Consider the following 23,854-nt stretch of genomic DNA (forward strand, 5'->3'; position numbering starts at 1 on the left):
AGCTTCCACCCAACCCAGCGAGTCCACAGCTCAGGATGTGCTTCTCCCACAGAAACACACACACGTGCTCCACGGGAGAAAGCGGAGGGAATTCACAGCAGCACCAAGGCTGTGACCCGCTCTCACAATTGGCCTGCTTGTATTTAGTTAACTGGTTATTGTGAATGAAATAAGATGCACCCATGACCTTGACAGAAATCTGCACCCAGCCTGTGGCATCCCTACCACCCTCCCCTGCCTCCCCCACCTGAGCTGCAGGCTCATATTCAGTTTCCTCCTGGGGTCCCTCTCCGAACAGTCCGCAATACCGCTCACACTGAGGTTAGGCTCACCCCCCAGAGCAGTTCCTCCTCCCAGGTTCCGCATTGCACCCTCACCGGGCCAGACCCCTGGTGCCTCAGCCCTCACACCCCTGACACCTCTGTGCTCCCTCTCTCCCTCTCCATCCTCATCCCTCTCCCTCCTATCCACCCCCCTCTCCTGCTCACAGCCCTCCCATGGCTCCCCAGCACCCCCAGGAAAAAGCCTCAGCCTGGCATCCATCTAGGATCTGACCCTCTTCAACTCCCACCCACGCCCTCTCTGCACGAAGAACCTGCCTTCCTTGCATGCACCTCCGAGCCTTGGCCCCGCCTGCTGGGAGCATCCCCTCTCCCCAGTTGTTTGGTTAAATACTCATCCTTCAAAATCGGCCTCAAGCATCATGGCTCCCAGGAGACCTCCCCTGTGAGCCCAGCAGAGCCAATGTCATGGGCACAGGGCCCTGTGCCGAGAAGGAGCCCACGTTTGGTTTGATGCTCTGCTCTTGTCTCTTGAAATTCTTGCCAGTTTGTAAACAAGGGGCCCCGCATTTTCATTCTGCACTGGGCCCCCCAAATCCTGGTCCTGCACTCCACTCTGAGTTAAGGCATACCCTTCCTCCTGCAGGGCCCAAGGTGTCCTCCCTCCCAGCCCCTGGGTTACGAGTATCCAGAGCCCGTGTCAGCATCTTCCCCGCCTCCCCCTGCCGGTCCTCACTACCTAGCACAGGGCTTGTCACCGCAGTCCCTACAACAGAGGGAAAGAGGGTCTGCCAATACCTGAGCTCCGACCGCGCAGCACGAGGTGGCCCTCCTGCTTGCTCCCCACCACCACTGCCACCTCCCAGTCTCTCTCCATCCCTCATCCCATCTAATTCTCATGCCGACCCTACAAACTAGGCACTGCCATTCCACTTCCGGAGGGGCTCCAACAGAGGAAACCACACACCAAAGTTCACAAGTGGTGGAGCTGGGATTCAAACCCAGGGCTGCCTGACTCTCATGGACTCCACACTGGAAGGATGAATGGATGATGGATGCAGGATGGCTGGATGAAGGATGGCTGGCTGGCTGGATGCAGAATGGATGAAGGATGAGTGAATGGATGGTCGGATGGATATGGGACAGACGACAAGGGAGTGCACAGAGTGGTCCGCGGAATGTCTCCGCGTGGCCGGCCCGGGCAGGGCTCTCCGCCTGCTCATCGCATCCTTCCAGATGAAGAAGCCGGGGCGGGTGCTCACCGGTCTTGAGCTTCTCCAGCTGCCCGCGAAAGTTCTGGAAGCGGGCCTCCAGGTTCTCGGCCTCCGTGTGCACCTCGTCCACGCGCTGCTGCAACTCGGCCAGCTGCTGCTCTTGCCTCGAGCGACGGTCCTCCTCGCTGCGGCGCCCGCTCTCCAAGGCCTCCTGCATCTACAGGGGCAGGGGCGCGACGCTGGGCCCAGCTCGGGAGGGGGCGCGAACGTGGGTGGAGGAGGGGAGGGGGAGGGGAGGGGAGGGGGAGGGGCGGGTCTCGCTCACCTCCTTGATCTCCTCCTGCAGACGCTCCAGCTCTGAGTTCTGCTCATTGATGAAATTGAACTCTGCGAAGTTCCGCTCCTCCACTGGGGGCGAGTCAGGAAAGGCAGGGTCCAGAGAGACAGAGACCAGCAAACGGAGAGACACACACAGAAAGGCAGAGAAAGAGATGTTGAGAAAGGCAACAAAGACACAGAGACAAAGAGAGACAGAGACGGAGAGATATAGGCAAAGAAATAGACACAGGGGCCAACAGAGAGAAATACAGGGCAAGGCAGAGCGACAGAAAGAGAGAGCGACCGAGAGAAAGTCACAGAAATGCCGAGAGAGACACAGAGAAACAGAGAAGTGAGGGAGAGCAAACGGTAAAGGTGAGTAAAGAGAGAACATTAGACACCGGGAGAAAGACAGCAACAGGGACACGGAGATAGGCACAAAGAGGCTGAGAGGAAGATTCCCAGGGTGACCCGCAGGCCCAGGAATGAGGGAGGCGGAGGAGGGAGGGAACGGGGAAGGGGGAGACGGATGGGGGAGGCGGGAAGGCAGACACGCCAGGGAAATTGGACAGAAAGAAAAAGACGGAGATACACTCAGTGAGAACAGAGAGATGCAGACGGGTGGAGACACACAGAGAAGGAAGCGGTCAGTAGGCCCGAGACGTGGGTGGGAGAGAGACTGGGGAGAAGGCGGGGTAGAGAGAGGGGCGGAGGCAGGGCGGACGGGAAGAGGCGAGTAGGGCGGAGCCTGATTCCTGGTCCCTCCAGCGCAGGTGGAGGAGTCCCCAGGGCCGAAGCGGAGGCCCTCGGTGACCGAGACAGAGCACAGTCTGCACTGGATTCCGGGGGGCTGGGCGCCGTGCTCCTGCCCCCCCCCTCCCCGCCCTTTCCATCCCCACCCCCTACCCCCAGGGACTCACACTCCAGGTACTTCTCCACCAGCAAGTCCGGGTCGCTCTCCCCGGTCAGCTGGGACAGTTTCTTCAGGGCGTCTTCGTAGCGCAGCACCAGCTTCTCCTGGGAGGTCTTCCGGAGGCCTTCGGCCACCTCCCGGGCTGGGGGGTGAGGGGGCAGTGAGGTCGGCGTCCGGGGCGGCCACCAGGGCGGAGGGGCCTGGCTGGGCACGCTGGTGGGGAGGGGGCAACAACACCGCAGCCGCGCAGACCCCGCCCCTCCAGCCCCGCCCTCCGGCCGGCCCCGCCCCGCGGCGAGACCTGGAGCGAGCCGCTCCGCCCCTCCCCTGGCCCGGCCTGCTGCAGGCAGAGGTGGCGGCCCCAGCCTCACCCCGTTGCTCGCGCTTCTCCACGACGGCGGGATCCGGCTGCCGATCGCTGTTCTTGAGTTCGAGGAAGCGGTGCAGCTGCTCCAAGTGCGCGATCTGCCGCTGCAAGATCTGCACCTCCGTGTCGTTCTGGGCCACCTCCTTCTCTGCCCTCTCCCGCAGCATGCCTAACTTGGCCTTCGCCTCCTCCCTGGGAGGGGTGGGGGGTTAGACCCGGGTCAGGGAGATTGGAGGTTGGATTTGGGTTCATCCTGGGGCCCAGGGAGGGGCGGGGTCAGCCTGGGGTTGGAGGGTGAATGGGGCAGGGTCAGTCTTGAGTCACAGGGACGCGTGGGGTCATCCTGGGGTTGGGGGTGGTGGTGGATGGGGCACAGTCAGCCTGGGGTCTCAGGGATGGGACAGAATCAGGTTGCCGTTACCCAGTGGTCACAAAAGGCAGAAAACTGTCTAGTTTCCTAGGGGTGGGTCAGGATGGGTTTATGGGGCAGAGTCAGGGGGCTCACTCACTGAAACTCCCCTGGCCTGCTTGGCCGAAGGTGGAGCTTTTAAGCTTTTAAACGTAGTGCAGCCAACTGTAAACTCAGAGTGCCCCAAGCCTACTTCACAGGTCACAGGATCAAAGGTCAGAGGGTCATTAGGTTGGGAGAACAGCAGGTCAGTCGCCTCAGGTCCCTGCCCATGGACCATTCTAGCTCCCCTTTCCACACCTTTGCCAACCTTGGTTGCCTCGACTCAGGGCACTAGCTTCTTGCTCTGTTCAAATTCCTCTGAGGCTTACTCAGGTCGGTCCTCCTTGGTGGGAGTCCTCTCCTGGCACCCACCAGCCCTAGCCCCCGGCGACCCCTCTAGCAGCCCCTCAGGGATTAGGACTCACAGTTCTTTCTGTGCCTTGGGCTTCAGGTCAACAGAAAGGCCAGGAAGAGGGAACCCAACTTCCCAAGAGCCTGGCCCTGCAGGAGATGCTCTAAAGCAGCACACCATAAGTCCCCACAGCAGCCCATGAGGTAGATACCATTATTGTTGCCATGTCACAGTAGAGGAAACTGAGGCTCAGAGAGGGGAAGTGACCTGCCCAGCTCAGCCAGCAAGGAAGCACTGGAGACAATGGCTGGTCTGACAGAAGTGTTGGTCCTGACAGCTGCCCCCTGCCTTTAACGGAAACCACCCTATCTTTGCACCCGGCTAGGCTGCCCACTGCAGTCAGCTGGAGGATTGTTGGCAGAGGCTAGATCCTGGTGATGCAAAGACAGACCAGCAGACCATCACTTGTGGGACGTGGCAGAAAAGATGAGCCGGACCAGTCAGATTCTCTCCTCAGAATCTGAATTGGGAAATGCTAAGAAGGGGACAGCGGGAAGCCGAAGCTAAAAGGGTGTATAGAGAGAAGCCACAAAAGGTCATGTTATGAAGGCCAAGTTAGGAAGAAGCCAGAGCTATGCGTGAACAGAAGCCATGAGTCAAGGCTCTGAAGAGGTCATGGAGGACCACAGGTAACAAATTACAGAATCAGCCATAAAAAGGCATGACGTACTGAGAGATGCTACAACGTGGGTGAACCTTGAAAGCACTGCACTGAGTGAAAGGAACCAGACACAAAAAGGACACGTTGTATGATTCCATTTGCATGAAACAGAAAAGTAAATTTACAGAAAGGCAGATGTATAGGTAAATCGTTGAGACAGGAAGGAGACTAGTGGTTGCCAGGACGTTGGGGAAGAGGGAAAGAGAGAATAACCGCTTAATGGTTACAGGTCTCCTTTGGGGGTGATGAAAACAGAAGTGATGATTGCACAACATTACCAAGGTACTAAATGCCACTGAATGGTACATTTTAAAATGGTGAATTTGGGGACTTCCCTGGTGGTGCAATGGTTAGGAATCCGCCAGCCAGTGCAGGGGATACGGGTTCAAGCCCTGGTCCAGGAAGATCCCACATGCCGTGGAGCAACGAAGCCCATGCGCCACAACTACTGAGCCTGTGCTCTAGAGCCCGCGCGGCACAGCTACTGAAACCCATGCGCCTAAAGCCCGCGCTCCACAGCTAGAGAAGCAACCGCAGTGAGAAGCCCGCGCACCACAATGAAGAGCAGCCCCCGCTCGCCGCAACTAGAGAAAGCCCGCGCGCCGCAACGAAGACCCAATGCAGCCAAAAATAAATAAATAAATACATAAATTTTTAAAAGGTGAATTTTATGTGCATCTTAACTCAAAGGAAGGAAGGAAGAAGGAAAGAAAGACAGAAGAAGGGAAGGAAAGACGGAAAGAGAGAGAGGAAGAAGGAAGGAAAGAAGGAAGGAAGGGAGGGAGGGAGGAAGGACGGAAAGAAAGAAAGAAAAGAAAGGAGGAGGGCTTCCCTGGTGGCGCAGTGGTTGAGAGCCCGCCTGCCGATGCAGGGGACGCGAGTTCGTGCCCTGGTCCGGGAAGATCCCACGTGCCGCGGAACGGCTGGGCCCATGAGCCATGGCTGCTGAGCCTGTGCGTCCGGAGCCTGTGCTCCACAACGGGAGAGGCCACAACAGTGAGAGGCCCGTGTACCGCAAAAAAAAAAAGAGGAACAAAGAAAGAAAGATCACAGAAACCATAAGGTAGATTTGGACTATAACCGATGTCATGAGGACTCATGAACCATGATAAGCAGAAGTCATGTGGTAGAAACAAGACACTGAATAGAAGGTAAGAAACCACTTGGAGCAAGAGAACAGGGCTGAAGCTCAGAAAGGAGCAGAGATGGGCTAAGAGAGAGCATGGAACCCAGGAGAGCCCAGAGGCAGAGAAAGACGTCCATGAGCAGAACAGCTGGGGCTTCTAGACTCCACACAACATGATCCTTTATCTGAAGGTGGCTTGAGAGAATCTCTGTCCCTTTCAACCAATACTGACAAATATCAATCTAATTACAGTCATTCACTGATGCTTCCTACGACCTGGCCCCCTGCTATGTGCACTTACTTAAGTCTCTCTATTTTTTTTTAATATTTGTTTATTTTTGCCGGCATTGGGCCTTAGGTGCAGCACACAGGCTTCTCTCTAGCTGTGGTGCTCAGGCTTAGTTGCCCCGAGGCATGTGGGATCTTAGTTCCTCGACCAGAGATCGAACCCGCATCCCCTGCATTGGGAGGCAGATTCTCAACTACTGGACCACCCGGGAAGTCCCTTAAGTCTCTTTATTTATTTATTTGGCCACGCCCTGTGGCTTGTGGGATCTCAGTGCCCGGACCAGGGATTGAACCTGGGCCATGGCAGTGAAAGTGCGGAATCCTAACCATTGGACCGCCAGGGGATTCCCCTTAAGCCTTTCTACATCCCTATGTGCTACATGCCATTAACAGACTGGGGTTAAAGAGGTTAATTCACACACCCAAGGAGAGGGACCTTGCCCGAGAAGCTGGGAAATCAGTGGAGGTGGGAGAGAAAGGGGCACCTTATAAAAAAAAAAAAGGATGTTCTGACAATCTATTTCTTGAGTTTGGAACCTTCCCACCACTTCCTTAAGAAAATGCATGGACTGAGTCATCTAGGATGCCTCCAGGGGCCCTACCTGATGGTGTAGGCAGAGGTGGAGGAGACCATGAGGGTCCTGACCGTGTCCCGCAGGTGCTGCAACTCCTGCCAAGAGAACAAAACAGATACCACTTCTAACACCCTCATCCCTGGACGGCCCTCCTTTAAGCCCCACATTTCCCCAATAAGAAGTGAGGCTCCTGGGCCTTAGAAACTTGGACCTTCCTCATTAGCGGCAATCGGTGAAAGGGATTTTAAACAGGTACCAAGTGAAAGGAAAGCCAGATTGATGAGTAGGAAGCAACGAAGACCCAACACAGCCAAAAACAAACAAATAAATAAATAAAAAAGGAATGCAGTGAAACACCCAACCCAGAATATTCCTAAGAGTGCTGACCTAACTTTGTGGTGAGGGTCAGAAATTTGTGCGAATTTCATGATTGTGACCACGCTAATCTGTTTTCTAGTCCTATGGAAGTGTCTTTGCACAGTTAGGCGTAAAAGGGTTATTTCAGGAGAAAGACAAGAGAAAATTTTATATATATATATATATATATATTTTGTACATATACATAATGTGTATATATGTATTAATGTATATAAACATATATACACACATACATATACGTGTATAATGTGTGTATATATTACTGTAATACGCACATACATGTATATGTATGTATAAATACATGTGCATGCGTACGTGTGCACGTGCACACACACAACACACAAACACATACACTTTTGTAACAAGAAACCTAGGACGGATAACCAGAAACTATGGGGGCTGAATGGGAACGAAGTGGAAGAGATGGTGAGGAAATGATGTTTCTGTGGCTTACCTTTTGGCATAGTTTTGATTTGGGAATCCCTGTCGACGGTTTCCATATTCATAAAGAAAAATTAAATCAACAAGGAGAGGGGAGAGAACTAAAACCAAATACAAACAGAAGCAAGTGAACCTAACTGTATTTCAAACAAAGAACAGAACCACAAAGAAGACCAAAAAAATAGGAACTAATCCCAGTGACTTCTGAATACAATAATGTGAGATAGATAAATAGATCGATAGATACCCAGGCCCTCAGAGAACAAAACAATCTGCAAACAAATCTTGAACGCTCAGGTTCAGGGGGTGTTAGTACAGCTATAGCAATTCTGAACCTCTCTTTTTTTTTTTTTTTTTTTGCGGTACGCGGGCCTCTCACTGCTGTGGCCTCTCCCGTTGCGGAGCACAGGCTCCGGACGCGCAGGCTCAGCGGCATGTGGGATCTTCCCGGACCGGGGCACGAACCCGTGTCCCCTGCATTGACAGGCGGACTCTCAACCACTGCGCCACCAGGGGAGCCCATGAACCTCTCTTATGTGTTTTGTAGGATTGAACAAGTGAGTACGTCTATAAACGCTGTTGGGAGCCAAGGTTCCCACTGTGGGGAAGAAAAAGATAAAATAGGGAAGGTTCAGGAATAACCCAGGGGTGATGGATTGGAATGAGAGGCACCGACATGAACTCACAATTTTAAAATATGTGCGCGTGTTTCCTAGCTCCAGACAAAGGGCCCCAAGGCAGGGACACCCCAGTAGCAGTGAGGACCCCTAGTGCCTGTAATCTGGTTTCTCAGCACCAAGAGAAGAAGCAGCAGGACTCCCCACTAGGAAGAATCAATACTCCATGGAGAGATGCTAACTTGAGAGGTAAGGCTGATCAAGTACAAGGGAATCTGGACTATCTTCCTGTGCCAGAAAGTAAGGAAGTGTTCAAAAAAAACAAAACAGATGGGCTTGTCAAAAGGACAGAGAAGCCAGCTCGAGGGGGCTCCCACCAGTCACATCTGAGACAATGCAAACATCATGATAAGCACTATGGACTATAACCCAGAGAATCAAGTAAGAATACATGAATGCTTCCTGGTAACCCATAAATATACTTAAGAAGTTCTTCCTTAAGTAAAATGCCATCTTATAAATGAAGAAGAAAGGAGAGAGAAGAATCACCATTTGGTAGCCATTACAACAATAATTATTCAGGCAAAAGTCACTAAGGGATGCTAGAACAATTGCGTGAAAATGTATCAGGGAACAGGATATTTACATAGTCTCAAAGAACCTCCCTGGACTCAGTCATTACAAAGAGGAAAACTCTATATTGGAGAAACCTGGCTGACCAAGCAATCGAGGTCAACGTTACTAGTTATGGGACAAACTTACATTATGTGCCTACTGATATAATGCCCGCAAATGACACAATACCACCTCTGTGATATTCCACCAAAAATGCACAACTTGAATCTAATCATGGAGAAAGAGCAGATCAATCCACATGGAGGGACGTCACACAGCACAGCTGGCCTGGATGCTTCCAAAATGTCAAAGTCATGGAGACAAAGAAGGGCCGAGGGGGACTTCCCTAGTGGCGCAGTGGTTAGGAATCCGCCTGCCAATGCAGGGGACACGGGTTTGATCTCTGGTCTGGGAAGATCCCACACGCCGCGGAGCAACTAAGGCAGCAAGCCACAACAACTGAGCCTGTGCTCTAGAGCCCACGAACCACAACTACTGAGCCCGTGTGCCACACCTACTGAAGACTGCGTGCCTAGAGCCCATGCTCCACAACAAGAGAAGCCATAACAATGAGAAGCCTGCACGCTGCAACGAAGACCCAACGCAGCCAAAAAAAAAAAAAAAAAGAAGGGCCGAGGGACTGTTCCAGATGAATGAGGCCAGGACAACCAAATGCAATGTGGGATCCTGGCCCAGAGCCTGTAGCAGATAATTAAATTAGCTATAAAGGACATTGTTGGAACAATCATGAACTTTAAATATGGACTGCTTAGAATTGTAACAATGTTCAGTGCCCTTGGGTAAGGGCACTTTGTTTATATAAGAAAATGGTCTCGTGCTTAGGAAATACACACTGAAGTTCTTAGGACCATAATGTCTGCATCGTACTCTCAAATAGTTCGGCAGTTGTGATAATAAATTATTGTCAGGAAAACTAATTACACACACACGGAGACAGACAGAGAGTAAATTTGGCAAATTATCAATCTTGGTAAAGGATATATAGTTCTTTGTACTATTCCTGCACCTTTTCTGCAAATTTGAAATTATTTCAAAGGAAAACTTAAAGAAAGAGAGAGGGAGAGAATAAAGGAAGGAAGGGAGGTGAAAGGAGGGAGGGAGGATTCTTCAAAGGACTTCAAAGGTTATTGAGAAACCCATGGAATGTAAATGGTCCTGCCTGCGCCTTGGTTGCCCTGGGTGATAACACTCAAAGTGACATCTCTGCTTTCTGCAAATCTCAATGAGGCTGCTTTCTTTGCTGGGGGTAGCCCGGAACATTCTCAGGTGTCCATTCCCTCCGGACTAAAGTAAACCTATGGCTCCGGGCGATTCCGTACTTGAGGCCCGAGTGTTGGAGCAAGTAGGGTGACTCTTGCATCCTCCCCTGCACTCCAGCTGGGCCAAGGGGTCCTGGGCTTCAGGGCCACTGACCTTCTGCAGCTTGTGGTCCACATTCAGATAGCGGTTCCTCTCGATCTGCAGGAGATCCAGCTCCTCCCGCAAGGTTGCATTCCGAACCAGCTGGTTGTCAAAGCGACAGGTGACCTGGAATGGGGGTGGTGGTGTGGGAGAGGATGCCAAGAGTCTGTCTGAGGCCTGGCCTGCCTCCCTCTTCCATTCTCAGCCGAGAAGGGGGCACTTGTCAGGTAGGGGGCCCATTCCCAATTTGGGGGCTCTGAGAGCATCGCCACCCCCCCCAAGACCCAAGCATCAGTCTCCTTTCCTGGGAGACCCTCCATCCCTCCAGGATCTTGTCTCCTAACCCCACTTAGGGAACGCACTATTTTAGGCCACTCTGCATCCAGGAATCTGGTCCACCGTTTCTAAAACTTGACTCCCATGCTCAGTTCTTCCCCCAAGAGTTCAGGTCGGGAGAGAGCCAAGAGGCTGACCCTCACCCTGTCCAACTGGTCTTCAAGGATCTTGACCCTTCGCTGGCTCTTGACCTTCTGATCCAGGATGCATCCCGAGGCCTTGACATCCTTCCCATGGGCAAAGATCCGGCTCTCCCATTCCTGGATCTGGAAGAAAGAACATGGTGCCTATTTGTAGACTGAATGCGGGAGAGATTGAGGGAATGAGGGAGATGAGAGGGAGGGTGAGTGACTGAGCGTGATTGACATCTGCAGTCCTTGTGGCCCCAGCCGTCTGCTGTACCCCTCTTCTGAGGTGAGTACCCAACCTTTCACGTGGATCTGACTTCCAACCATAACGAGCCGCCCTGCCGGCCACATGACCCAGGTCCAAACAATCCACTTAGAGATGGACGTGTGACCCAAGCTGAGCCAGCCTGACTCCTTTCCTGATATTTTGGGAGAAATGTGTGATCTGGATGGATGCGACGCCACACACAGTAGACAAAGTGGAGACAAGAGGCTGAGAATGAGACAGGCTGGGACCTGGGACCCTTTGCTGCAGTGCCTGCACCTGGACAAACGTCTCCTCGAGCAACAAAATACAAAGGAACTATAAGGGACTAAAAACAACTGCGTGCATGTGCAGTTAGGGCAAATTCTGGACAAGAATGTACAAAAAGACCAAAAAAACCCAGCTGCCACTTCTGAAGAGTCAGGAACAAAAAAAGGGGTTCAGGAGCAAAAGCAAGGTACTACGCGTGCCCCCTGCAGTACACCACCAGAGGGGTGGGCAAAACACCTAAGCCACTCCTCTGGCCCAACCCGTGGACACACCCCTACTGTCGCCCCATAGAAGGGACAAGCTCGCCCCACCTCTGGGAGCAAGCAAGGGAACCTGTTACTTGTTTTTGCTCCCTGCTCCTGCAGCAGGGGCCCCAGTAAAGGCCTGTCTGAATTTCTTGTTTGGCCTCTAACCAATTTCTTTTATTTTATTTTATTTTTTTGCGGTACGCGGGCCTCTCACCGTTGTGGCCTCTCCTGTTGCGGAGCACAGGCTCCGAACGCGCAGGCTCAGCGGCCATGGCTCACGGGCCCAGCCGCTCCGCACACGTGGGATCTTCCCGGACCGGGGCACGAACCCGCGTCCCCTGCATTGGCAGGCGGACTCTCAACCACTGTGTCACCAGGGAAGCCCAATCAATTTCTATTGACTGGGCAAGGCCAAGAATCCCGGTCTATACCAAGAGGAGGGGAAGATAAGCACTGATGCCTGAAACCAACTTCCAACCTGCCCTTCTCATTCCCGTATTCATCTTGACTTGTTTGGGGTATGCTGTCTTCCCAACTAGACTGGAAACTCCACGAGGGCGGATTCTTATCTTTTCTGTGCTTGACACAGAGTTGGCATGCAACAAAACATGCAGACTAAATGAATAAATGAATGGCTTGATACTGTGTTTCCCGATTTGTGCAGCACCATGGGTTGAACTGAGTCCCCTGTAAATCCGTATGTCGAAGTGCTGATCCCCAGAACCTCAGAATGTGACCTTATTTGGAGACAGGGTTTCTACAGAAGTAATCAAGTTAAAATGAGGTCACTGGGTTGGGCCCTAATTCTACACGACTGGCGTCTTTATAAAAAAGGGGAAATTTGCACAGACATGCCAACAGGGAGAATGCCAGATGAAGGTGAAGGCAGATGCGGAATCTTAAAACTATAACAAACTAGTGAAAATAACAAAAAGAAGCAGACTCACAGATATAGAGAACAAACTAGTGGTTACCAGTGCAGGGGGAGAGGTAATATAGGGGTGGGGAGTTGGGGGCACAAAGGATTGGGTGTGAAATAGGCTATAAGGATGTATTGTACAACAGGGGGGATATAGCCAGTATTTTGTAATAACTGCAAATTGAGTATAACCTTTAAAATTGTATTACAAAATTTTTTAAAGGAAAAAAAAGATGAACGCAGAGATTGGAGTGATGATTCTACACAAAAAGGAAGGCTAAAGATTGCCAGCAAACCAGCAGAAGCTAGACAAGATGCAGAGAACAGATTCTCACAGCCCTTAAAAGGAACCAACCCTGCCAACATCATGATTTTGGACTTCTGGCCTCCAGAACTGTGTGACAATAAATTTCTGTAGTATAAGCCACCCAAAGAAACGAATACATGCGCCAAGGCACCCCAGAGCATTGCAGCAAACTCAGAGGGGCAACCACGGGGATATTTTAAAATTTGAGGGAGACACATTGACATTGGTCAGACACCACATGAACCTGGAGCTCAAGGTAGTTCCCAGGTTCAACGTGAGACGGTGCTACATTCCTTTTGGTGACGTCCCATCTTTCTTTGTTGTTGTTGTTGTTTTGTTTTCTGAGGTTTTTTTTAAACCACGCCACATAGCATATGGGATTTTAGTTCCCCGACCAAGGATTGAACCAGTGCCCCTTGCAGTGGAGGCGCAGAGTTATAACCACTGGACCACCAGGGAAGTCCAATGTCACATCTTTCTTTCTTTTTTTTTTTTTAATATTTATTTAGGCTGCCCCGGGTCAGTTTCAGCACGCGGGATCTTCGCTGTGGCATGTTTCTAGTTGCGAGATGCGGACTCTTGGTTGCAGCATGCGTTGTGGGATCTAGTTCCCGGACCAGGGATCGAACCCAGCCCCCCCGCATTGGGAGTGCGGAGTCTTACCCACTGAACCACTAGGAAAGTCCAATGTCACATCTTTCTGAAACTGAGTTTTTAGCAGTTGCTGTAATAAAAATCAAATACCCCAAAACGGTACCATTGGGGGAAACTAAGCAAAGCGTACAAGGACTCTCTCTGCATTATTTCTTCAAACCACAGGTGAATCTACAATTACCCCAGGAAAATTTTCAATTAAAAAAAAAAAGCAAGTACTGCACAGAAATCAGTGTGGAATGAGAGTGGTGAGTCCACTCTGACTCCAAGATCTGAAAAGTTGCAAAGTGGCCAATAGGCACAAACGTGCCACAGGTAATTGTGGTTTTTAAGAACGAAACACAATTTTTTTCAATTTATGTATATTATTTTTTCAAATGGTTTCTAGGTTGTTAGGATGCAAACATTTATTGGGTTGTTTGGTCCAAACTGCTATAATAGAGCTGTTAGCAGTGCAATACTGGGGCCCCCTTGGACAGCTCTTGAGAGCTGATTGTTACATTTTCAGGAATTACATGAGTTAAATTGTTGGTAGTTTGAAATTGGCCATTATATCAGTTTTCCATTTCTGCAGAAAAATTACAGTCGCCCTTCAGTATCCACAGGGGATTAGTTCCAGGACTCCCCTCAGATACCAAAATCCAAAGATGCTCAAGTCCCTTATATAAAATGGCATAGTATTTGCATATAACCTATGCACAACCTCCTGTATACTTTAAATCATGGCTAGATTACTTATAATACCTAATACAATGTAAATATTATGTAAGTAGTTGTAAATACAGTGTAAATGCTATGTAAATAGTTGCTGGCCCCCCAAAATTCAAGTTTAACCTTTTGGAAATTTCTGGAATTTCTTTTTTTTTTAAAAAATATTTTCCATCCTTGGTTTGTTGAATCCACATATACAGAACCCGTAGATATGGAGGACCAACTGTACCACAAACCCTGTGGCTTAAAACAACACCTATTTATTATCTTGAAGATTCCATGGGTCAGGAACGTGACACAGCTCAGCTGGAACCTCTGCTCAGGACTCACAAAGGGGTCACCAGGGCCACGGTCTCATCCAGGACTCACCACGTGGTTGATGGCAGAATTCAGTTCCTTGTGGTTGCAGGACTGAGGCCCTCAGCTCCTAGGAGCCCCCAGAAGTTCCCTGCCATGTGGCCCTCTCCACAGCATGGCAGCTTCTTCAGTCTACTATGGTGCAGTATTAAATAGCATAACCGGGCTTCCCTGGTGGCGCAGTGGTTAAGAATCTGCCTGCCAGTGCAGGGGACACAGGTTCGAGCCCGGGTCCAGGAAGATCCCACATGCCGCGGAGCAACTAAGCCCGTGCACCACAACTACTGAGCCTGCGCTCTAGAGCCCGTGAGCCACAACTACTGAGCCCGTGTGCCTCACCTACTGAAGCCCACGCGCCTAGAGCCCGTGCTCCGCAACGAGAAGCCACTGCAGTGAGAAGCCCGCACGCCGCAACAAAGAGTAGCTCCCGCTCGCCGCAACTAGAGAAAGCCCGCGTGCAGCAACGAAGACCCAACACAGCCAAAAAAATATAAATAAATAAATAGCATAACCTCATCAAGGGAGGGACAACCCATCACCTGTGCCAAATTCTGCCGTCACGAGTTCTGCTGCCACTGAAGTGGAGGGGATTCTATAAGGGTGTGACTCACTGGGGGTCATGATAGGGTATGTTCACCTCAGCCTAGATGAGAACGTTGATGTTATGAAAATCAGAAAATGCTCATTGTAAATCAACTATACTCTAATATAAAATTTTTTAAAAAAGAAAATGCTACACATCAGGGTGCTTTCCCCCGCTAATTGCTGGTTTCCCAGCACACCCCTGTTAGATGTTTCTTTGGGGGCTAAAAAGTTTACTAAGAAATTAAGGGCTCCAGGAACAAAGAAAGTTTAGGTGAGATAGGCTGGGACCTGGGACCCTTTACTGGAGTGCTTGTACTTGGACCTGGACAAACGTCTCCTCCAGCAACAGAATACAAAGAAACTGTAAGGGACTAAAAATAACTGCATGCACGTGCAATCAGTGGGGCAATTATGAACAATAAGACAAAAAATGGCCACAAACCAACGGCCACTTCTGAGGTGCTGGGAGCAAAAGCAGGGTACAGCTCTTGATGCCCGCACACAGCACCACCAAGGGGGTGGGCAGACCGCCTAAGCTTCGCCTCCTGCCCCACCTACCCATTCACCCTACCCTCACCCCATTTAAGGAACAAGTTCACCCCACCCTTAGGGGAGCAAGCAAGGGAACCTGTTACTTGTTTTCGCTCCCTCATCCCAGACCAGAATTCCTGGTCTGGCCTCTTATCAATTTCTATGGATTAAAGGGTCCAGTCTTGGGAATTCCCTGGCGGTCCAGTGGTTAGGACTCGGTACTTTCACTGCCGTGGCCTGGGTTCAATCTTTGGTCGGGGAACTAAGATCCCTCAAGCCGCGTGGCACGGCTTAAACAAAAAAGCAAACAGATAATATGCATTTCAAAAAATAAATAAATAATGAAGATGCCAATATTTGGCCACTGAAAAAGCTTGTGCAGTGTTGGGGGAAAAAAAAAAGTCCAAGAATCCGAGTCAATAACATAGGTAGTTCAAGGAATTCTTCCCAAGATTAGAAAACACTCTCCTTCAATTTTTAAAAGTATTCAAATGTTGCTCTTTACATTTAAGTACCTAATCTAACTAGACTTGATGTTTTCAGATGATGTGAGGTAGGAAATTTTTTCTCAGCTTTGTTGAGGTATAAATGACACACAATAAAACTGCATATATTTAAAGCAGACAATTGGGTAAGTTTGACATAATCGAAGGAGTGAACATACCAATCACCCCCAAAGTTTCCTCTTTGCCATTCCCCCTGCCACTTCCTTCCTACAGCCCCCCACTCCCATGCAGTAACCCAGTTAGGCCAGTTTGCATTTTCTAGAGTTTTAGTTTATTTTTTTAATTTTTATTTTTTTATTTTTTTGCGGTACGCGGGCCTCTCACTGTTGTGGCCTCTCCCCTTACGGAGCACAGGCTCCGGACGCGCAGGCTCAGCGGCCATGGCTCACGGGCCCAGCCGCTCCGCGGCATGTGGGATCTTCCCGGACCGGGGCACGAACCCGTTGTCCCCTGCATCGGCAGGCGGACTCTCAATCACTGAGCCACCAGGGAAGCCCTCTAGAGTTTTAGCTTAATGGGATCACATAGTATATACTCTTTTTTTGAGGGGAGGAGTTTGGCTTCTTTCACTCATAACAATTATTTTGAGATTCATCAAAGTCTTTGGGTATATCAATAGCCCATTCCTTTTTTTTCTTTAAATTTATTTTATTTATTTATTTTTGGCTGCGTTGGGTCTCCGTCGCTGCACACGGGCTTTCTCTAGTTGTGGCGAGCAAGGGCTACACTTTGTTGAGGTGCACGGGCTTCTCATTGCGGTGGCTTCTCTTGTTGTGGAGCATGGGCTCTAGGCGCGCGGGCTTCAGTAGTTGTGGCACGTGGGCTCAGTAGTTGTGGCTCATGGGCGCTAGAATGCAGGTCCAGTAGTTGTGGTGCATGGGCTTAGTTGCTCCGCAGCATGTGAGATCTTCCCGGACCAGGGCTCAAACCCGTGTCCCCTGCCATGGCAGGCGGATTCTTAACCACTACACCACCAGGGAAGCCCTACCCTAGCCCATTCCTTTTGACTGCTGAGTAGTATTCCACTGTATGGATGTACCACAATTTGTTTATCCATTCACCTGTTGGTGGACATTTGGGTTGTTTCTGTTTTGAATTTTACAAATAAAACTGTTATGAACATTCACATACAATTTGCTGTAGGAACATGTGCTTTCTTTTTCCTAGGGTAAATACTTAGGAGTGGAAATGGCTGAATCATACGGTAGGTGGACGTTTAGTTCTTTAAAAACTGCCGAACTATTTTCCAAAGTGGTTGTCCCATTTACATTCCCACCAGCAGGGTGTGAAAGTTCCAGTTTCTCCACATCCTCACCAACAGTTGGCGAGATCAGTCTTTTAAATTTTAGCCATTCTAATAAGTGTGCAGAAGTAGCTTGTGATTTTAATTTGCATTCCCCTAATGACTAATATTTCAACGTGCTTGCTTCCACGTTATATATATTTGGTGAAGTGTGTGTTCAAGTCTTTTTGCCCATTTTTCCTATTAGGTCGTCTGTTTTCTTATTGAGTTTAAAACTACTTAATATATTCTGGATATAAGTTCTTTGTCAGGTACAGGCTTTGCAAATATTTTCTCCCCATGTAGGACTTGTCTTTTCATTCTCTGAACAGACCCTTTTAAGGAGGAGAAGTTTTAAAATTCTATGAAATCCAATTTATCAATTTTTCCTTTTATGGATCATGCTTTTGGTGTTGCATCTAAGAAATCTTTGCCTAACCCAAGCTCACAAAGATTTTCTCCTACACTTCTTTCTAGAAGTTTTATAGTTTTAGGTTTTACATTTACGTCTATGATGGGTAACATCTTTTTTTCCTTAAAAAATGTTATTGTGCACAGAAAAGTGCATAGATCACATATGTACAGTTTATTATATATATATGTATTTTTTGTGTGTGTGTGTGGTATGAGGGCCTCTCACTGTTGTGGCCTCTCCCGTTGCGGAGCACAGGCTCCGGACGCGCAGGCTCAGCAGCCATGGCTCACGGGCCTAGCCGCTCTGCGGCATGTGGGATCTTCCCAGACCGGGGCACGAACCCGTGTCCCCTGCATCGGCAGGCGGACCCTCAACCACTTGCGCCACCAGGGAAGCCCTATTATATATTTTAAAAGTGAACATCCTTGAACCACCACCCAGGTCAAGAACTAGAATACTGACAGCACTGCAATCTAATCACTACCATCTTCCCCTCCACAGAGGTACCACTCTCCTGTCTGTGTTAGTTTCCACTGCTGCTGTAACAAAATACCACAAATTTACTGCCTTAAAACAAAACAAATTTATTATCTTACAGTTCTGGAGATCAGAAGTTGGAAATCAGTCTTACTGGGTTAAAAATCAAGGTGTCAGCTGGGCTGTATTTCTCCTGAAGGTTCCAGTGGAGAATCCATTCCTTGCCTTTTCCAGTTTCTAGAGGTTGGATTCCTTGGCTTACGGCCACTCCAACCTCTGCTTCTGTTGTTACATCTCCTCTCTCCATAATCACATCGTCTCCTCTGACCCTGACCTTCCTGTCTCTCTCTTATAGGGACCCTTGTGAGTAAATTGGGCCCATTCAGATAATCCAGGATAACCTACCCAACTCAAAATCTGCAATCGTCACGGGGTCCAGAGATGATGACATGGACATCCTCGGGGAGTCATTAATCTGTCTGCCATACTTCCTTAAGTGAAATTCTTTATAGTTTTATCACCCAGGTATAAACCCCCTAAATAAAAGTTTGGCTTGGCCTGGTTTTGAATTTTATGTAAATGAAATAATGCTGTCTGTATATTTTATGCCTTGCTTCCTTCAAATGTTTGTGAGATTCATCCACAAACATTTCATTGTAATTTTTTATTGTTGTATACTATGTCATCATAAGAATATACTACATGGGACTTCCATGGTGGTCCAGTGGTAGGACTCCGGGCTCCTAATGCGGGAGCTCAGGTTTGATCCCTGGTGAGGGAACTAGATCCCGCATGCATGCCGCAACTAAGAGTCCGCATGCCACGACTAAGAGTCTGAATGCTGCAACTCAGAAGTCCGCACGCCACAACTAAAAAAAGATCCTGCATGCTGCAACTAAGACCCGGCTCAGCGAAAATAAATATTTTTCAAAAAGAGAATATACTACAATTTATTTATTCATTCAAATATTCATGAACATTTGGGTTATTTGCAGTTTGGAGCTAGATGATATGAATAATGCATCTATCAACATTGTTTTCATGAGTCCTGGTTCCAGGGTATAGACTCAGAAGTGGAATTGTTGGGTGGGAGGATGGGTTACTGACAAATCTAAACCATTTTCTACTGGGAAATGACTTTGGTTTACTTCCTTCTAACACCGTTTCCATGGAAACATGCTGGGCTAATGTAAATACGGAACGCCAGCTGTGTTCCCAGGCAACAATGCTGATTACAAAAATGGCCCCTGATTGGTGAACTATATCAGATTGGAAGGATTATGAGTGGACTCATAGACCCCAAAGGCCTACATGACCAGGACTGAATAGAAAACTGGTTTCTCTGTGGGGTGTTTCTTACAATGGAATACGTTCCTTGTGGGGTCTTAGAAGCTGCCCTGATGATCTGTTACAAGAGGTGGCTCATGTTGTATATAAAACTTCCCTATGCCAGGGTGAGCAACACCCACCCGTACAGTATCATCCAACTGAAGATGCTGAGAAGCAGGCCCTGGACGCTCAAGGAAGATGTACTGGATGCTGTTGTGCAAAGATGCTGTTGTTTCTTGTCCTCTTTCCTTCTACAGAGTTAAGTGAACCTGGTGCCAAGTGACAGCCTATTGGATCCTGTGAGTGTGATGGTCAGGTAAAGCCCAAGACTGCTTCTGGTGACCGTCCATGCGGAGTAGATGCAACCCCAGATCGCAGGGTATGTCTCTCTTCAAATTTAATAGATAATGGGGGAAAAATACTTTTCAGGATACTCATGACAATTTAGACTCCCACCAACTGGTGGGGTCTTAGCAACCAACACTTCATAAGAGTTCTCACCATTCCTTCTTTCCCCAGCACTTGGTATTTTTGGACACTAATTTTTGAAAATCTGGTGAGTGTGTAATGATACCTCCTTATGGCTTTCATTTGCCTTTCTCTGAATACTGATGAGTAATAATTCTTCCATTCATTGGACATCTGAATTTCTTACTTGGTGATGTGCCCACTCAAGTCCTTTGACTGTTTTTATTTCTTTAATTTTTTAATTTTTTATTTTTTTAATTAATTTATTTTTGGCTGCGTTGGGTCTTTGTTGCTGTACTTTCTCTAGTTGCGGTGAGCGGGGGTTACTCTTCGTTGAAGAGCACGGGCTCTAGGTGGGTGGGCTTCAGTAGCTGTGGCACGCGGGCTTCAGTAGTTGTGGCTCGCGGGCTTAGTTGCTCTGCAGCGTGTGGCATCTTCCTGGACCAGGGCTCAAACCCGCGTCCCCTGCATTGGTAGGAGGATTCTTAACCACTGTGCCACCTAGGAAGCCTTCCTTTGACTGTTTTTAAATTGAGCTGACTCTTTAATGATTTGTAAGAGATCCTTATATGTCCTTGACGCTAGGTTCTTTGTCAGCTATGTCTTACAAATAACCTTCAGTACTGTGACTTAGTTTGCACACTCTTTATGGTTCTTTTGATGAACAGGAGTTATCAATTTTAAAGTCATGGAATGTATCAATCTTTTCCTTTAAAAGTAGAGATTTCTGTAACTTAAGAACTGTTCTGCACTTTCACACATTTAGACCTTTGATTCATCTGGAATTAGTTTTGGGGACAGTGAGAAGTAAGTGTCTGGTTTCATCTAACAGTATGGATATCCAATTTTCACAGCACCATTATTAGAATCCTCCTTTTCCCATTTCTTGAAGTCAAATATCAAGTGTCCACATATGCATAGGTCTCATCCCCATCTCTCTGTTCTGTCCCATTATCCCACTTGATTAGCCCTGCATCAATTATAAGAGATTTATTTATTTATGTCGCATCGTGCTGCATGTGGGATCTTAGTTCCCCAACCAGGGATCGAACCCGTGCCCCCTGCATTGGGAGCATGGAGTCTTAACCACCGGACCACCAGGGAAGTCCCATAAGACCTTTATAATAAATCTTGATAACCGATAGAGCAAATCCTTCCATATTGTTCTTCTTTTAAGTAAATTTTAGTCATCTTGTTCATTGCACTTCTCTATAAACCTTAGAATCTCTTTATCAATTCCATCCATTAAAAATAAAAACTTTTAGTGTTTTGTAGGGATTACACTGATTCTATAAATCAATTTGGAGACCTGACATTTTACAACACTAACTCTTCCAATCCGTGAATATGGTATATTTCTACATTTATTAAATTCTTCTTCAATATCCCTCAATAAACTTTTACAATTTACTCTATCGAGGTCTTGCACACTTTTGTTAGATTTCTTCCTAGGTACTTCTTGTGGCTATTATAAATTTGTCTTTTCTTCTTCTATTTTCTAATAGTTATTGCTAACACAGGGAAATATTAATTTTGTATCCAGCCACATTGTTAAAATACCTTGTTAAGAATACCTTGTTAGGGCTTCCCTGGTGGTGCAGCGGTTGAGAGTCCGCCTGCCGATGCAGGGGACATGGGTTCGTGCCCTGGTCCGGGAAGATCCCACATGCCGCAGAGCGGCTGGGCCCCTGAGCCATGGCCGCTGAGCCTGCGTGTCCGGAGCCTGTGCTCCGCAACGGGAGAGGCCACAAAAGTGAGAGGGCCACGTACCGCAAAAAAAAAAAAAAAAAAAAAAAAGAATACCTTGTTAAAATACCTTGTCTCTTAGTACGTTGAAGTTACAAGACACAATCTGACTTCCAATGTTTCTTTTGAGAAATCAGTTGTCAGTCTAACTGTGGCTCCTTTGAAAGTAATGCCTTTTAACAATTTTCTGGCTGCTTGTATATTTTGGAAATTTCCGTATGTCCTGCATAAGCGTGGCTTTTTTGTTCATCCTGTTTTGGACTCTAAGGCATCCTTGAATCTGTGGATTCATTCTTTCATTGGTTCTGGAAAGTTCTCAGATATTATCCTGTCACACATTACCTCTGTCCCGTTCTCTTTCTGTTCTTCTGAAACTTTTATCAGACAACTGTTAAACCTTCTCACTAGATCTGCAATTGTCTTGACCACCCTTCCACATTTCTCATCTTTTTGTCTCTCTGTGCGAGATTCTGGGTGATTTCTTTGGAACAAATTCTTTCTTCAGTTTTTTGGGGGGTTTTTTGGGTTTTTTTTGGCTGCATTGGGTCTTCGTTGCTGCGCGCGGGCTTTCTCTAGTTGTAGCGAGTGGGGGCTACTCTTCGTTGCGGTGCGCGGGCTTCTCATTGCAGTGGCCGCTCTTGCTGTGGAGCATGGGCTCTAGCATGCGGGCTTCAGTAGTTGCAGCATGCGTGCTCAGTAGTCGTGGCGCACAGACATGTGGGATCTTCCCAGACCAGGGCTTGAACCCATGTCCCCTGCATTGGCAGGCGGATTCTTAATCACTGCGCCACCAGGGAAGTCCCTTTCTTTGGCTTTTATTTGGCTTATTGTCTATCTCCCCAGTAGAATGTAAACTACATGAGAGCAGACCCTTGTCTGTTTTGTTCACTACTGTGTCTTCAACACCTAGAACAGCACCTGGCACTTAGTAGGCACTCAACAAATATTTGTTGAATGAATGACTATCACCAGACAACTACATCCTTTCTTGAGCTCATGAGGAACTTTACAGAGCTCTATTCAGAGGACCCCACCTGACCTACAATTCTCCATAATCAAGTTTCTTAGGGCAAAGGAATCCATGGAGTCAAGATAATAAGATCATCCCGGTTGGACCTGTCTCTGGTGAGTTCCCATGAAAGACTAAGGAAAGCCAGCTCCGGCAGCCAACGCACACTAAGCCACTGTACTACCATGAAACAGCCAAAATTTTGAGGTGTGTAAATCAGACATAATTCAGCTTCCACAAGGCAGCTCAGGGTGATATTGAGAGCTGAACAAACGGACTGATTGAAAGTCAAATGTAATAAAACTATAGAACATGTAGTAGACAGAAAAATGCCCCTCACCCTCCTGCCCAGACGTCCACATCCAAATCCCTGGAACTTGTGAAGATGTCACTTAAAGTGGCAAAAAGGACTGTATTTGTGTGTTTATGAACTGTGTCACAATGAGTTGTGGTCCTAAAAACTGAAAAGAACACTGGCCTAGAAAAGTCACATTGTTTGCAGGGCCAAACAACAAGGTCTTGAAGCAAATAGGAAAAATCTGTCTAGGGAATTCCCTGGCAGTCCAGTGGTTAGGACTCCGTGCTTCCACTGCAGGGGGCAAGGGTTCAATCTCTGGTCAGGGAACTAAGGTCCCACATGCCACACGGCACGGCCAGGAAAAAAAAAATCTGTCTAGACTCTGCTGAGTTACCTACATCCTCTTTTTGCAGATGAAGAAACTACGGCCCAGAGAGGTGAAGACTTGCCCATGGTCACATAGCGCTGATGTGCCAGGACCAGGATTCTAATGCAGGTTTCACTGACTCCAGAAGGTGAATCTTTCCCCCTTAACCACCTTTTTTGAAGGTGTGGGGCTGTGCTAAGCACTAAATACTCATATTCCTACCGGAGCCTGAACACAACTCCCCCAGGGAGATGCTTTCAATAACCCCATTTTTCAGATGAGGAAGGTAAGGCTCAAAGAGGTTATGACACATGCTCCTAAGTAAGATCCACCAGGTCTGGTCTCAGAACCCACCTGCCTGTCCAGGGCTCTGGTCTGCTCCTGCAGCTCCTTGACCTCAGCCTGCGCCCGGACCTGGCACTTGAGCAGGTGACCCATGTTTTCCAGCTTCTTGCTGTCCTGCAGCCGCGTGACGTGGCTCTGGGCAATGCTGATCTGGACCTGCAGTTTGTCCCGCACCCCCTCCAGGCGCTGGATCTCCTCACTGCCCAGGCAGGGAAGTGGAGG

The 23,854-nt window shown here is 48.4% G+C and overlaps 1 protein-coding gene across 10 annotated transcripts in view; it reads right to left on the reverse strand.

Moving 5' to 3' along the window:
* Positions 1–23,854, reverse strand: part of ODAD1 (outer dynein arm docking complex subunit 1) — a 32,948-nt gene that overhangs the window by 2,325 nt on the left and 6,769 nt on the right. For 5 of the 10 annotated variants that reach the window (XM_049703659.1, XM_033430581.2, XM_033430580.2 and 2 more), the window contains 8 exons: positions 23,642–23,831; positions 10,559–10,681; positions 10,092–10,205; positions 6,634–6,701; positions 3,098–3,285; positions 2,734–2,868; positions 1,821–1,903; positions 1,544–1,712 (listed from right to left, as the gene is read on the reverse strand). In XM_049703659.1, the coding sequence (XP_049559616.1) occupies positions 1,544–1,712; positions 1,821–1,903; positions 2,734–2,868; positions 3,098–3,285; positions 6,634–6,701; positions 10,092–10,205; positions 10,559–10,681; positions 23,642–23,831 (1,070 nt within the window). The remainder of the gene's footprint in view (positions 1–1,543; positions 1,713–1,820; positions 1,904–2,733; positions 2,869–3,097; positions 3,286–6,633; positions 6,702–10,091; positions 10,206–10,558; positions 10,682–23,641; positions 23,832–23,854) is intronic. The other 5 variants (XM_049703660.1, XM_033430590.2, XM_033430588.2 and 2 more) reach the window with 2 other exon arrangements.

This window comes from Orcinus orca, chromosome 20, assembly GCF_937001465.1.
Source record: "Orcinus orca chromosome 20, mOrcOrc1.1, whole genome shotgun sequence".
NCBI classification, from domain to species: domain Eukaryota; kingdom Metazoa; phylum Chordata; class Mammalia; order Artiodactyla; family Delphinidae; genus Orcinus; species Orcinus orca.